This window comes from Pipistrellus kuhlii, unplaced genomic scaffold (genome assembly GCF_014108245.1).
Source record: "Pipistrellus kuhlii isolate mPipKuh1 unplaced genomic scaffold, mPipKuh1.p scaffold_m20_p_14, whole genome shotgun sequence".
Taxonomy (NCBI): domain Eukaryota; kingdom Metazoa; phylum Chordata; class Mammalia; order Chiroptera; family Vespertilionidae; genus Pipistrellus; species Pipistrellus kuhlii.
This window is the reverse complement of record NW_023425449.1, coordinates 22026925-22043267: the sequence shown is the minus strand read 5'-3', so window position 1 is coordinate 22043267 and position 16343 is coordinate 22026925. Positions and strand designations below refer to the sequence as shown.

The 16343-nt window shown below is 44.6% G+C and overlaps 1 protein-coding gene across 1 annotated transcript in view; it reads left to right on the top strand.

The window, feature by feature from the left end:
• The first annotated feature begins 661 nt into the window (after positions 1–661).
• SNTB1 (syntrophin beta 1) overlaps positions 662–16343 on the top strand; it is a 189555-nt gene continuing 173873 nt past the window's right edge. Inside the window, exon 1 of the mRNA XM_036436887.2 lies at positions 662–1616. Coding sequence (XP_036292780.1) covers positions 1040–1616 — 577 coding nt within the window. The 5' untranslated portion in view covers positions 662–1039. The remainder of the gene's footprint in view (positions 1617–16343) is intronic.

Sequence of the window (16343 nt, the reverse complement as noted above, 5' to 3'; positions counted from 1 at the left end):
AGAAAGTCTAGGAAGCACGTGGTGTGATACTAGAGGGTGGGGGTGAAGGGCAGGGGAGAGGCAGAGCATATAATGTAATAGACCTGGAAGAATATTTGACTCTGGGTCTGGGGCAGGCAGTGACCTGCCCAACAACCCGGCCAGCAGATACCTCTCCAGAGACGGGGCAGGAGGAGGATGTCCTGCACTTAAGGAGAGGAAGTTTTGGGGGACTGGGTTTTGCTGACATTTCATTCTGGGTTCTTGGGACAGACAGCCTTCCCTCTCCCCTCTCAGAGGTCTCTGGGCCTCTGCCGAGTCCACCTAAGAATCCTTGAGAAGGAGTGACAGGTGAGAACTCAGATGAGAAGCCAAGCCTGGGTTTGAGGGTTGGGGCTGAGGGACAATTCCAGGGAGGGTGTGCGAAGGAAGGGGACACGCTCAGGCGCATCCAGTGAGGGGACCCCGGGGCGGGACACGCAGATCCAGCCAAAGTGCGGGTGGGAGCCCGCGGGAGAGGGAGAGTCTGGAGGAGAGGGCTGCGCGGGGTGGAGATAAGGAGCTAGGTAAGCTGTCCCTGCGGAGACGTGAGATGCACTCCGAGGAGGGAGGCGGGGAAGGGTCCCAGACCACGGGCTCCCGTGATCGCCAGGGCTGCGGCGGCGCCTGGAACAGGTGAGCGGCGGACCCGCCCTCGCTCTGCCCGCCAGCCTGCCTCCTACCGGCTGTCCGCGGCGGCGCTTCTCTCCGCCCGGCTCCCCCGGCTTTGGCTTTGGGGTTTTGCAACTGGCAGCTGGCGTTTTCCCTCCCCTCCCCTCGCTCAGTCTCTCCTGCTTTTAGGTGGCTCCACCCCGCCCCGGATCCGGCGAGGGGGAACCGGCGGGGCTGCGGCTGCCAACTCGCGCCCAGCGGCGCCCAGAGAGGAGTCCCGCGCCGCCGCCTGCTCCCCGCCCGGCGCCTTCTCCCCGCGCCTCCGGGCCCCGCGGCCTCCACGCGCAAGCCTTCCCCACTTTCCCCCGGGTTTGCAATCATCACATGGCATGTTAAGAATGCCGGAAAGATGGCGGTAGCGGCGGCGGCGGCGGCGGGGCCGGCGAGCGGGGGCGGCGGCCGGGCGCAGCGCAGGAGCGGGCTGCTGGAAGTTTTGGTGCGGGACCGCTGGCACAAAGTTCTGGTGAACTTGAGCGAGGACGCCCTGGTTCTGAGCTGCGAGGAGGGCGCCGCGTACAACGGCATCGGGGCCGCCGCCACCAATGGCTCGTTCTGCAGGGGCCCCGCGCACCCGGGCACCCCCGGAGGAGGCGCGCAGCCCCCCGACTCGCCGGCCGCCGCAGGGGTGCGCACCGCCTTCACAGACCTGCCCGAGCAGGTGCCCGAGTCCATCTCCAACCAGAAGCGCGGCGTGAAGGTGCTGAAGCAGGAGCTGGGCGGGCTGGGCATCAGCATCAAGGGGGGCAAGGAGAACAAGATGCCCATCCTCATCAGCAAGATCTTCAAGGGGCTGGCGGCAGACCAGACCCAGGCCCTGTACGTGGGCGATGCCATCCTGTCGGTGAACGGCGCCGACCTGCGGGACGCCACCCACGACGAGGCGGTGCAGGCGCTCAAGCGCGCGGGCAAGGAGGTGCTGCTGGAAGGTAAGGGGTTAAAGCGGCGCGCCACCCACTCACCCTCCCGGGCACCCACTCACCCTCCCGGGGCGCCCGCACAGGCACCCACGGGCTGTCACACCCCGGGGGGCCGCGGTGCTGCAGGTGACCTGGAGTTTTAACAACTTTTACCCACCTGGGGGCCACGGGTTCCTTCCCTAGCACTGTCCCAGGCTTTGACCCAGAAGGGGGGTGTGACATGTCAGTGTTTCTTGAACTCCTACTACTCGCCAAGCTCTGGATCCGGTGCTCAGGGCATGCCGCCTCTTTGGAATGAGGGTAATCCACGTGGAGAGTGTAGGGACTGGGAAGTGGAGCTGGCAAGGAAGGGTAGGCAGGGAGAGTCACCGGCCACGCTAGGAAGCTGGCTCGCTGAGTAATCACAGCTCTGATCATTTTCCTCCTTGGCAGTTTCCTCCTCAGAAAGCTGGACAGCCCAGCATAAAGGACTGAATCATAGAGGGGCCAGAGAGGAGAGGGTGGCAGCGTTTGAATGCTGAGACTCCCACCACCCTTCTCCAGTGCTCCTGCTTTCTGCGTGGGAACTGGGGTTCTGGCTGGGGAGGTGAGCCAGCGGCCCCCACAGGCTGTCACTATGCTAAAGTTCACCTCTGCTGCCAGGTGTGTGGCAGGTCAGTCTGGAATCCGGGTTGCGCGCTGGTGAAGTGGGTTTTCTGCCTGCATTTTCCCGGGATTTTTCCAGAGGGTCGTGGAAGCAACTTCACATGTGTAAACAGTTTCCGCTGCCCGTGAGGCATCTTAGAAACCATTCCCTTGAGCTGTGATGTGCCCAAGCCCCTTGTCATTGAATGTGAATAGAATAGCTGGTATGTATTGTACCCATTTGTGGTTATGTGGTGGCATGGGGAGGGGGAGGGAAAGGCAGGAGGGCAGTAGGGTAGTAAGTGCTACTTTACTGCTACTTCTGCATTTCTCACTGATATCTGTCTCTCTGCCACTTAGCTGGTTTTGCCCATGCCTCTGTCAGCACTCACATTGTGTAATTGTTTTATCTTGTTACCCAGCTTCTCTCTAACTGCAGACTGAGTTGTCCGGGGTCTCTCACTAAGCCATGGCCTAAATGAATACATTTAGAAGGGACTTAAGTACGCATTCTGACCACCCACTGTGGTGCTGGTGTGCCAAACAGAGAGTTCCCAGTGGGAAAACCAGCTTTGTGACATGTGACAGCTGATGCCACTCCCCGCCCACCTCCTGGCCTAGACTACAGAGGGTTTCCCCTCCCTCCTATTTGTCTAGAGGAGTCGTGAGATGTCTTCTTATATAATTGCTACCCTGGATCCAGAACGTGGAAGGCTGTTTGCCTTGGCTTGATGATTAACATAAGTAAACAGAAAAAAAGTTTTCTCCAGTGTGTGTTGGTTTGTGTGACGAGGGGCAGGTGGGACCTGGGGCAGGTGTAGTTTGGACTCTAAACTCACTGGACACCTGCTCAGCTTGCAATATTTACTGTAAAAACATCAGGGGGACGAAGTCAGGTCATTCCTATTTCACTGCTTTTCCTGGTGTCTCTTGTCTTCTCCTTGCTTTCCATTTAATGGATCATGACTTAGCTAAGGTGGGGGGGTGGGGGGGAAAGTCACCCCAAAAAAGGAAGAAAAGGTGGACTCCCTGCAGTTGAAAATAAACTTAAAGAAAAAACAAAGTCAAGCAGTGATGTGACTCCTACTGATGCAGCATCTGAAAAGCAAGTTTTGTAGAAACTTCTGACATGACAATTTCACAACACGTTGTCATGTGCTGCAGGCAGGACCTTTGGGGAAAACCTCTGGGCCTCCTTGCCAAGAGCCACCTGGGCTCAGGGCCATGGTCTTATTTCCAATCTAAGTTTTCAGAAATTGACTCCTGTTAAGAGAACAAGCAGAGGCCCCATTGAAAAGAGTGTCTCTTATTATGAGGCAAAGTGTTGGTCCTAGATGTGGTGGGAGTGATCTCAGTGTGTTCCAAACTTCTCTCATGATGAGAATCACCTGGTGGAGTTGTTAAAATACAGATTCCTGAATCCCAACTAAGAAGTGCTAAACGAGAATTTTTGGGAACATATAGGTAAAATTGTAAAGTTAGTGCTTTGTTATACATCAAATCAGCTAGCACACGTCCTCTCTCTGTAGTTCGGCTTCGTACAGAAAACTTCAGCTGAAGGGGCTTCTCAGAACCACGGGGAGGGCTCCCTCATGTCCTGCAACGCCATCTTGATTCCAGAATTTCTATCTAGGAAAAACTTAGCAGCTGTAACCTCGAGGGACGAGAGGACTACCGGAGATATTTTTAAAATATATTCATATGGAAAATACACTTTATAATTTAGATTTATTTATTTATTTATTTTTATTTTTGCTTTGTTTTTTGGGGGAGCTGATGGAAATTAGTGTAGTCCCTCAATGGCTGCCAGCACGCACCCCATTACATGACATGCGCCCCCTAGTGGAGAGTCACTACTTCTACTAGTGGGACACTGTGAAATGGAATGCTGAACAGCAAGTTTTAAAGCCTGCCATCTAGTCTGACTTTTCACCACAGAATCATCTTAACCTCCCTGAGCCTGTGTCTTCTGAAGACTGGGAATAAAGATACCCGGCTGGGCATGCTTACTTTACAGGGCTGCTTTGTGGAAGAAAGAGCACTCTGAGAATAAAAGGAAAACAACAACAGCATGTATCAAATGCCCGCTGTGATTAGTTACCTTTACAATGCAAATAAAATGAATATGCAATAGCCTCTTCTAAGGGATAATCCTTCCTTTTTTATTTACTCGATTTTATGTTCCTTATTTTCATTCTACTTTATTGGTAGAATATAAAATTCTACCAATTTGTCATATATAGAAGACCACTCTTCTGGGGAAAGAATCATTCCAGTACTAATATTTCTTAAAACACTTACTATGTGTCAGGCTTCACTTGCAATTCCTTCATGTTACCTTCTAGTAACTCCATGAGGCTCATATTCTTGTTCATTTATTGATGAGGACGCTAACACTGACAGCCAGTAGGTTATTTGCTTGAAGTAACATAGCTGAGAGGATTCCAGGTCTGACATAAAAGCTCATGCTTGTGCCAAACCCAGTGGATAGAGTGTCAGCATGTGGACTGAGGATTCTCGGATTCGATTCTGGTCAAGGGCATACATCCCCAGTAGGAGGTGTGCAGGAGGCAGCTGATTGATGTTTCTCTCTCATCAATGTTTCTAACTCTTTCTCCCTCTTCCTTCCTCTTTGTAAAAAAATCAATAAAAAATATATTATATATATGAAAAAGCTCAGACTTGTAACCTCTAGGGGAAGCTGGTGCTCTGAGTTTCTGGGTGGAACTGTGAACTTGGGTCAGTGGGAGCCTCATCTGGGTTAGAGTATCTTCCCCACCCCTCAAATATGCTCAAGTGCTTGGAACAGCCCTGAACAGGAAATAGAAATTGTGTGGGCTACTCAGAAAGGAGGGACAAGAAGGAGAATTGAGCCTTAAAACCCTAACTCACCAAGTCTCTCTGAAAATGGAGCTGCTTCTGTGTGTCCCAACTTGGCAATGAGACAGGGCCTCCATCATTGAACACAGGGCCAGCAAGGAGACTAGCTGTAATTCCAACTTAAAATAGTGAATACACTGTACCAGCTAAGTCAGTGTTTAATTGACTATTCAACAACGTTAGTATCAAACATCTTCACACTATGAACTCATTTCCCATGTTAAGGAGTGGGAGCAGGCACACTGCATGTAGCCATGCAGATGTGGAACCCTTTAACTCCAGGGTGGGTACCACACACATGGGCCACCATGTGAATGGCACCCTCTGGGTTTGGCAGGACACGCCTACATAAACAGCCTCTGCAGCTCTGCGTAGGGAAGGTAGGAGGTGTTGGTTTCCCCCTTAGAATATTAATAAAATAGTAATTTGAAACATGTCAACCTGTTTGTAACTGATGTTACTACAAATTAGTTTCTCCATAACTGTGTCAAGATGAGATGTACAGAATATTCTGGAAGATTCATATTGGGATGTGGAGGTTGGTTGGGGGTGGACAGAATCATCTCTGGGTCCAAAAGATCTCCCTTGGAACTAACTCAGAAAAAGTGGAAAGTCAAAGGAGGAAGTCAGAAACAATTGTTGACCTTAATCCTGTACATCAGAGCTTTCCCCCCAGACTGCACCCAGGAATGCTTTGCTGTTGAGCTGGTCTAAGGTGACTTTCACAATCACTTTCTCCCCTGGTGGAAGTGGGGATGGGGGGAAGAGGGAAGTGGTGTGCAAGGAAAGGACAGTGATTTCGCTGGCATAAAACCTCAGGATTGGAATGAGAATTTTATCTTTAAAGAATCTTACTTTATATGGGATATACAGATCCTTTTTTTTGTTTTTGTAAGGATGTACAGATTCTTAAAGAATACCCAAGAACTCTGGAATTAGAGTCTTGAAACTTGGATTATTTATCTTTTAACTAATAGTTACTCTTTTTACAAGGAGCTGTATGTCTTTAGGCCTTGATTTTCTTCATTAGAAAGTTAGGTGGCTGGGGTAGGCCACAGGTAAACCTTATTTCATCTCAAATCCTATCAGTTCACACCCAGAATATATATATTTTTTCCATTTTAGAATTTCACAAATCACACAAGCTAACTCTAACTTAAATTAAAAAAAAACACAATGTAATGCCCTATTACTATTATACTGTTAACATGAACATGATGGATAAGCTATTGTTCAAAATGCTTCGGTAGATAAATGCATAACACAGCTACACCAGAGGTCATAGTGAAGGAGACGGATGCTAGGACTTGTTTGTAAAGTCACCATCAATGCACGGCTACAGATGAAGATGGGTAGGAGTCTGTGCTGTCACTTGGGATCTGGTAAAAGCTTGCACTGTTAAGTGACAGCCCCTGATATTGCAAGATGTCTAGAATTCCTGGCTCCTATCACTAAATGCTAGTTAGTACTATACCAATCTCCCATCCTATTACCCTCTAAAGTGCCTCCGCAAATTTCTGAACTCTAGTGGGGAGGTGGGTATTGGCCCTCCACCCTCTTGAGAATCAGTGTTCTATAAGAATGCTAATACTACTTTACCAGTTCATAATGTCTAACTCTTTGCAACTTTTTTTTACATACTTAATAATAGCTATAACACTTGCCTAATACTTACATTGTGCCAAATGCCATTCTAAGCAGTTTACATGGACTAAACCATTGATTCTTACAATGAGCCAATACTATTAGTATGTCTATTTTACTGAGGAGAAAACTGAGGCACTGATTGGTTAAGTCACTTGCCAAAGAAACACAATGCAGAGGCTGAGAGTCAAACATAGCCCCGTTAGCTTTTGAGCCTCATAAAATAAGCAGATTAGGATGCTCACCCTCAGTGAGGATTAGGAGAGTGAAGTGCCTAAAGGGGCAATGATTTGTCTCAATTAGGTCTTCTGGAATCTTTGTTTTCAATTGTTGTTATAATGAATTACAGTAGTCCTCCCTTATCTACAGTTTTCTTTCTATGGTTTCAGTAGCTAACAGTCAGCCATGGTTTGAAAGTATTAAATGGAAAATTCCAGAAATAACAATGCATGAGTTTTAAATTGCACACCATGTCGAGTAGCATAAATGACAACTACAAACATCAGGATTGACAAGCCACTTTTACAATTATGACCTCATTTGTTGTTCTGGTAACCCTGTGAAGGTCATTATTATCCCCTTTATTATCATCCTCCTCCTCCTCCTCCCTATTTTATAGGGGATAAAGAAGTTTTAGGCTCATAGATATTAGGTGACCTATTTGTGGGCAGTGTATGTATGAGCCAAGACTTTTAGGTGTATTTGACAGCCACCCAACTCCAAAGGAGGAACGTAGGAGAAAAGTGCAAGGATCCCCTGAGCGTCGGGGACAGCTGGGTCCAGGTGTCTCATCACTTTTGTTTTCCTCCCTCTTAATGGAAGGCGGCCAGCAACAGGGCTAGTATGTCTGATGGGAAAAACAGTAGTTCCCTTATCTGCAGTTTCCCAGTCCTCAGTCTTAGTTACCCACAGTCAACCATGGTCCAAAAATATTAAATGGAAAATAACAGATGAGAACAATTTATCAGTTCTAAATTGTGCGTCATTCTGAGTAGCGTGATGAAATTTCTGTCCTGTCCAGCCAGGTATGTGAGTCATCCCTTGATCCAGCATCTCCACGCTATAGATGCTCCCACCCATTACTCACTTAGTAGCTGTCTTGGTTATCAAATCCACTGTCGTGATATCACAGTCCTTGTCACCCCTATTTTACTTAATCATGGCCCAGAGTGCGAGAATAATGATGCAGGCCATTCTTGGACATGCTAACAAGAAGCCATAAAGTGCTTCCTTTAAGTGAAAAGGGGAAAGTTCTTGACTTAATAATGAAAGAAAGAAAAAAAAACCATACGCCGAGGTGGGTAAGAACAAATCTTCTATCAATGAAATTGTGAGAAAGGAAAAAGAAATTCAGGCTAGATTTGCTCTCACACCTCAAAGTGTAAAGGTTATGGCTACAGGACACAATAAATACTTAAGATGGGAAAGGCATTAAATTTGTGGGTGGAAGACATGACAACGTCATGGCTCAACAATCCTCCTTCTGCTATCACAGTGCCACGGGGGCAGTGCACCTGTCACACTGTGGCTATAACACAGTGTGGCTCTACGGGCAGGTGACCTACAGACCTTGCTGAGAGGCAAGGCCCTTGTCAAATGACCCAGCTCCCCGTGCCTACTCAGCTGCCCTGCTACTCAGCCACTTGACCCTGAGTTATACTTAGGAGCGCCTTCCTGAGCAAGACTTAGGTTTGTAACGTGGCTTCACTGACATTAGGATTTTGCCACAGTGGTCCTTTCTTTCTCCATGGGTTCCACTGGCGTTATGATCTCCCTTTTGCACAGGGGGAAATGGAAGAGGTAGCGATTAGGGGATGTATCTGCAGTTACCTTGTGATTGAGGGAGCTGGACGTTAGATTATCTCACACTCTTCCTGCCACATACTACACACATGCAAGAACCATGCCGTGGACAGAAGGAAGTCTAGAAGGTACCAGGCGTGGCCTCTGATTTCAGAGAGCTTCCAGTCATTCACGAGGTAGGGCTTATGAGGCTGATTATGAATTACTTGAGATTAATAATACAAATAGTGTGGTTTTAACCCCACCATATACAGCATAGTACCTGGCACATGTTAGGCTTGTGGTCGGCAAACTCATCAGTCAACAGAGCGGCAAACGCTCGCGAGTTTGCCGACCACTGTGTTAGGATGTTAAAATGTGTTAAAAGGGAAAAAAATGAAGGACAGATGAAAAGAAGGCAGGGAGGAAGGAAGGAAGGAAGGAAGGAAGGAAGGAAGGAAGGAAGGAAGGAAGGAAGGAAGGAAGGAAGGAAAGGAAGGAAAGGAAGGAAGAAGGGAGGGAATTGTCGCATTTAATGACCCTTTTTTATGACTCCCACCCTCCACCACTCATACTGTTGGACGATGATGATAAACATAATGAAAATAGTATCTCTTGTCCGGAGAGAAGAGACATAGAGAAGTGACTTTATAGACCTAGGAAGCACTTACTAAACATAGACCATTCTTGATAGACAGCTGCCAGGAGAGAGCCAGACATGAATTTAAAAGTTATTGGAAAAGCTAATTATCCTTTTAATGGCATATGTAGAACCACCTTTCCTTTGTCCCCGCTGTGACTCAGGGACCTACACGTCTGAACGTGTAAGAGCACTTTCTACCCGAGGAGATGAAAACTGTCTGTTTAGATATTTTAATTGTTTCTTTTTCGAGGTTAGGTATCAGCCTGAGAATTCAGACCATATTCCTTAAGTGACGGTGGTGTGCCCGGCCCTTCAATTCTGTTTCCGCCGCGGTGGGTGATGCTCTTCCCGTTCAGTGGTGCGTTGTAGCTGTCACCCCGTAGAGTATGTATTAAAAATAACTCGCTACGCAGGGCTCCGTGCTTGTGAAAGGCATCTAGCTACCAGCGGTCTGTTCGGGGGAGGGAAATTATTCTTCAGGGGCTAGTGGCCTACTAAGAATTCTATTTCAAATGATGCATTTCCAAGCAGTTAATGTTAAAGAAAAGCCAGAATTTCCTCTGCATTCATACCAAGTGTTTTATATACCAAACCTCATTACCCACTTCACTGGCTTTGATCTATAATAAGACTTGCCTTCAGCTCTGGCCTGCAGAGTGAGGCTTAAGAGGAAACATGGAATACACACCATGAAGTGTCCTCACAGACTCCAGGCAAAGGACCCCCACTCTCAAAGTGGGATAGACAAGGGGAAAAGTTAACGACTGATGGTTATTATAATGGAAGTGAAAAAGATGACCCATGTTTTTGCTGTTTAAAACTACCTCTTCCTGCAATTTGAAGCATCTTTCTTAGCACATAGATAAGTTTGCAAAGATCTATCTCAGCTTGGATGGGTTGCTAGCATTAATGCAATCGACAGATCTAGTGTGTTTGCATTGCTGTTCACATTGTTTCTTCCCATGGCAATTTTTTTTCCACCCTCAAAGCAGTATTGTGCAGTGGTTTCAGGGCGGGCCTTGCAGTTACTGTGTCTGGGTTTAAATTCTTGTTCTGGCTCTTTCCATCTGTGTGATCTACGCAAGTTCCTTAAACTACAAGCCTCACTTTCTTAATCAGTAGGTTCATTCTGAGTAGTGACTATGTATGTAAAGTGGTTAGCTCATGGCCTGGAACATAGTAAGCACTCAATAATTACTATGTAATATGTCACATCTTATGCTTAGCTAAGCATTATTTTCAGAGAGAGGGTCCCACCACATGTTATAGGAAGTCTCTTGGGGGTACAGGGGATTGTTTGGGGATTGCTATATTAGGGAGCCAAGTGACACAACTGATGGCCTGGCTCTTCTGCCTGAAGGGATGAATTATGATTTAACAGGGGTCTATTTCATTGATGACTTTGAGGAGTATCAGATGTTTCTCATCAACCCCACCACAGTGCAGGCTGCTGTGGCTTTTGGTGGGCAAATGGGAACCGTGTCTTAAAGTGCTGATGTGCAGGAACATACCGAAAAGTGTTTTGTGAAGGGAAAGCTGGTGGGTCAGGATTTCACCTACATAGAAAACTTCAAAATCCTCTGAAACATTTGCTAGTAATTGTAAGAATGTGGATATCTTATTAGCCAAAAGAAGCCCAATGTTTCTTTTATTAAAAGTGTAAAATATTTACATAACTGTTACTAAGCCAGCATTATAGTTTTTTTATTCTGTGAATTAGTATTGTATTTCATGGAACCCTGGAAGCCATCCAATGAAGACAGATCATTGTTCATGTGTCCTTAAGAAAGCAAAAAGGTCTAAGATGGAGAATCATATAGGAAACCTGCTTCCATTTGGGAAACCCGAAGACTGTCTCTTCTGTGCAGGAATCAATGAAAAGTAAACCCATCCCATGGAAAGGAACAGCAAACAAACTCACACCTCTCACATTTGCTACTGGTAAAAGGAAGAAAAATGACATTGCCCAAGATTTTGAATTGCAAGTTGGTTCTAATAAATGTTTAGGTCTGAATTTCCAATGTCAGTGTGAGTTTTAAAGAATACTTGGGCAGATAATCCAATCTAAAGTATTCTCAGGTCAGATGAACAACAGGACCAGCTGTAAAGACTTTCTACAAGAACTCGGCTTCCATCCAAGCCTGCAGTGATCAGAAGACACATTTCCCACATCGGAGAAGATAAAATGTTAATAAATGGGCAGTTTGAGTTGATGAGATATGGTGTACCATAATGCTACAAGTACTCATTGGAATACATTTTCTTTTAAATGTTTGTAAGGTTGGGCCTTATGGTACAAGGAAGCAAGGGTTACAGAGGAATGAAATGAACCTCTTGCTCTTCTAAAATAGAATAGTCCAGATGGGAGGCCAGTGTAGAGTGATAAATTACTTTTATGTAAAATACCAATCAATTTTATTGTAATAATAATAGTAACAGTAAGTTATAAAGGAGCAAATGCTGTAACAGAACTTTTGGAATACCAAGGATATAGGAAATGGAAAGGAATACTCCACAGAAGAGTGACTTATGCAGTAGGATTACATAAGCAAAATGAAATTTAAAATTTAGTTATTGGGCTATTTCAGGGCCTGCATTTCATATGCTTTCATCTGAAACATCCTTTTATCGGCAATGATTATCAAGGTTAATGACTTCTATTTTGCTTGCAATATTCATATATTGTCCTCTGTTTTCTACTGCATTTTAGAATTTGTCTAAATCAAAATAATTAATTCCTTTGCCTGCCTTCCTTATACCATTTCTCTTGCTTCACATGTTAGATTATATATTCTTGTATTAAAATAGATATTTTTGTATTAAAATATATTAAAATGGCAGTATAGGTATATTATTTATATTAAATATATATCTACATATCACTTATGTATTCATATATTTTAATATATACTGAGTGGCCAGATTATTATGATCTGTGAACAAATAACAATCTGGCCACTGGTCCTGTGCATGAATTTGTCCATGGGTGGGGTTCAGCCAGCCTGGCTGGGGGGAGGGGACATAGGAGGTTGGACAGCCTGCCTGCTGGTTGTACTCCTGGTCGAGGGAACAATTTGCATATTAACCTTTTATTATATAGGATATACACTGAGTGGCCAGATTATTATGTGTTCAGAAATTATAATGATCTGGCCACTCAGTATATATTCTAATATTCTAAATAATATGTCTATACTCCTATCTTGATATATCAATGTCAGCCATTATTAACCAAATCAACCTATGTTGATAAAAATATAATTATGTCAGTATCATTCCATTTTTTCAGCCAAGAAATATTCTATGATCAGGTTTCTTGCATTTACTAATAGCTTCTCTTTTTTTCTTTGTGCTTAATTTTCTTATACCGATCTCGTTTCTTTTTTCAAAATGCATTATCAGATTTATCGAATCCCTAGCAATAGTGTTTTTTTCAAATGCTCACACACAACAAATAATCTACTCATTCTGTTTTTGTTTGCTTTTTTCTTGGAACCCTGCCCCTCTGGACTGGTTCTCTCCTGGCCTGGTGCATAGCCATTTTCCTCAGGCTGATCTTGCTTTCTCATGGGTCTCCTTCCCTGGAATCACTGTCAGCTTTACTTTTGGTTTACTCCCTCATTTTGCTGAAGCACATTACTTTTTTAAAATATATTTTTATTGATTTCAGAGAGAAAGAGGGAGACAGAGATAGAAACATCAATGATTGAGAGAGAATCATGGATTGGCTGCCTCCTGCATGCCCCTTACTGGGGATCAAGTCTGCAACCTGGGCATGTGACCTTGACTGGAATCAAACCTGGGACCCTTCAGTCCGCAGGCTGACGATGTATCCACTGAGCTGGACCAGCTACGGCTGCTGAAACACATTCTTGAGTAGCTTCCTGAGAAAGAATTTTTGGGAGGTAAGTGTATGAAGCTATTGATTCTCTCATTGGCTTGATACTTTGGGTGTGATAGTCTAAGTTTGCTATCATTTTCCCTCGGCAGTTTCCAGAGTTGCTGGGGCCATGGTGCAACAGAGTGAGCAGAGATGATCTAAGGTGGGCAACAGAAACTCTTGTAGCCATTCAGAAGCGATCCCTTTCCTGTTTTGCCTGGAGTCTCTGGGTCTTGTGGACTGATTTTCCTTTATTGGCACACTAATAGCACACCTCTCCTTTCATAAGACTATTCCTGTTATGGCAACAAAGAAACCATCCAGTCACAAAGTGACAGTCCAGAGCTTGGACTGGACTTGAGCAAAGTATACAAACTAGCTTTGTGACCTCAGGCAAGAGCCTTACTGTGAGGTGAGGAATCCAGTTTTCTCACTGGTAATGTGAGGATAACAATGCACTTCCATAAAGGTTGGGGTGAGAATTAAAAGAGTTAATACAGAACCTGATACAGTATCTGGCACACAGAGTTTAAAGTGTGTTGGTTGTTATAGTTGTCTTCCTGCTCTAGACAAAATGATCCTAAGAAATGGATTTAGGGCTCGCTCATCTTAAAATCGTAAGCAGAACAGAATTGACCCATTAGCAATTGTTCATTGGTTATTAGTCAGGGACCAGAGGCAGAAACAAGCAGCTTCAGGTGGTAAGATTTACTAACTGTATAGTAATGGACATGGCATTGGGTGAACAAATACTTAAGAATGCCTTCTGACCATAGGCCTTTATTATATCAATCCTGGTTGAAACAGGGCCTAAGTTAACAACGCCAACTGTGCAATCCTGATCCTGGCTTTGAACACTTGGAAAATAGAATTTTGAAATGGATTTACTGGTTTCAAATTTTTTACATGGTTTACAATTTTTATATGGGTACATTTTCTTATAAATTATAACTTGTGTTCCATAATCATTTTGACGAAAAATGCCCTCTCCAAAAATTTCTTTTTGCCTCAATAATTGTAAAATACCAGAAGACCATGTTTCTAGTATGGTACACTTATCATCTGTATTTATGGGGGAGAAGGGAAGAGAATGGAGGAGGGAAGAGGGGGGGAAAGAGAATGGAGGAGGGAAGAGGGGGGAATGAGTATGACTTTATAACTGATCTAAGTACTAAATTGTGTCCTCTGAAAATTCCAGAAGAATTATCTGAAAGTAGAAACTTTTTAAAGAATGTATCCCAGACACTGATTTTTAAGATTCCATTCTCAGCAGCTACTTAAATTTTCAGGTGTGTTTATGTTTATATATTTGTGTGCACATAATGTAAAACATGCACACAAAATATACTTTGAGAACATTGAAAGTTTACTTGATACAGTGGTGAAGAGAGGACATAGGTGGAAAACACATAGATGGAAAATGCACAGCACACTATAGGACAGCTTTGCTCAATGAGTGTTACAGATAGTTTGTGCTATACATATAATGAGGGAGGAATCTGAAAGCTGGGGCCAGTGAGGAATGCTTTTGCAGAGCCAGGGCCTGAACTAGCCCCAGAGCAACTCATTCTTATCTGCCCAGCCTACTTCCACACCGTGTGAAAGCAGCATGCTTCCCTCTGGCTCCTCACCAGCCCTTCCCACCAGGGGCAACAGTCAGATTCTTGGGGGCAGGTCCCTCTAGAGATCCCACTTCACATGTTTTCCTGCTCATTCTTCATATTAAGAGCTGTTTTATTGATTTTTGTTGTTGTTTTTTAAAATGTATTTTATTGATTTTTCACAGAGGAATGGAGAGGGAGAGAGAGTTAGAAACATTGATGAGAGAAAAACATCAATCAGCTGCCTCCTACACCCCCCCCCCTCCCTCCCAGGATGTGCCTGCAACCAAGGTACATGATCTTGACTGGAATCGAACCTGGGACTCTTGGGACTGCAGGCCGATGCTCTATCCACTGAACCAAACCACTTGGGGTTGATTTTTTTTATTTTTTTATTTTTTATTTTTTGTCTCTCCTCTCCAATCTTTCTACCACAGTTACAAATTTCACACCTTGTTTTAGGTTGAATGTACCCCCCCAATTCACATGTCACAGTTCTAACCTTCAATAATTCAGAATGTGACATTTGGAAATAGGATTGTTGCAGATCTCAGTAGTCACGATGAAGTTGAAATAGAATGGGGTGAGCCCCCTATTCCAGTATGAGCTGTACTCTATAGAAATGGAAAATTTGGATACACACACACAGCACACACACACACACACCACCTTTTGAACACAAAGGCAGAGATCTGGGTGATGCTTCAACAAGCCAAGGAACTCCGAAGGTTGCCAGCAAACCACCAGCAGCTGGAGAGAGAGGCATGGAACAGATTCTTCCGTGCAGTTCTCAGAAGGAACCAGCCCTGCTGACACCTTGATTTCAGACTCTGGCCTTCAGAACTGGGAGAGAAGGGCTTCCTGTTGGTTAAGCTGCCTGGTGTGTGATGTTTGTTATGGCAGCTCTAGCAAATGCATACACTTTCTAGAGCAGGTTTTAGGATAAACTTGATGGAACTTTAGCAAGGAGTCTGAGGAGTGAATGTATAGTAATTGAATTCTAGCACGCTTTTCTTTGTCAAATGTCTAATGACACCATTTGATTTTCCTAAGTGTTAAGATAAATTCCTCATCACCTCTGGGCATGTGAGTCAGCACCAAAGAGGGCTGGGCCATGGCTACGTTATTGCTAATTGATCTGTGTTCGTGGAATAGGTGGGGATTAGCTCTCTGTTTTGTTTCGTAGCCTTGCTGTACAGACTGTTACTTGTGAGCAATTTCTCTACTTTCTGGATGAGTCAAACCCAGATATTCATGCTATTAAAATCATTAATGTAGTTCCCTCAAATCTTCACATGTGTGGTGGCTGGATAAATTACAGTTATTTGATACATATAATTGTTCTCAGTGGAAATATGTCCCACATATTTCACGAGACATATGTATGCTAAAAAGAAAAAAAAAATCTGCTGCTGATCGCTAATCTAAAAGTCAAAGTTAACAGGGCATACTGTGCTTTTATTTGCCAAAGCTGACAACCTTATTTACATGGCTTTCAAAATTGTAGCCTGCAGCCAGCCAGTGACAGAACCACCAGTCACTAGAGATAGACTAATCAGAGGGTGAAGCATTGGAAAATAGTTTTATAAAGATAAAAATAAATCCAGAGGTGACCCTGGACAGATAGTCCAGTAGGTTAGAGCATCACCCCATACGCCAAGGTTGCAGGTTCAATCCCAGTC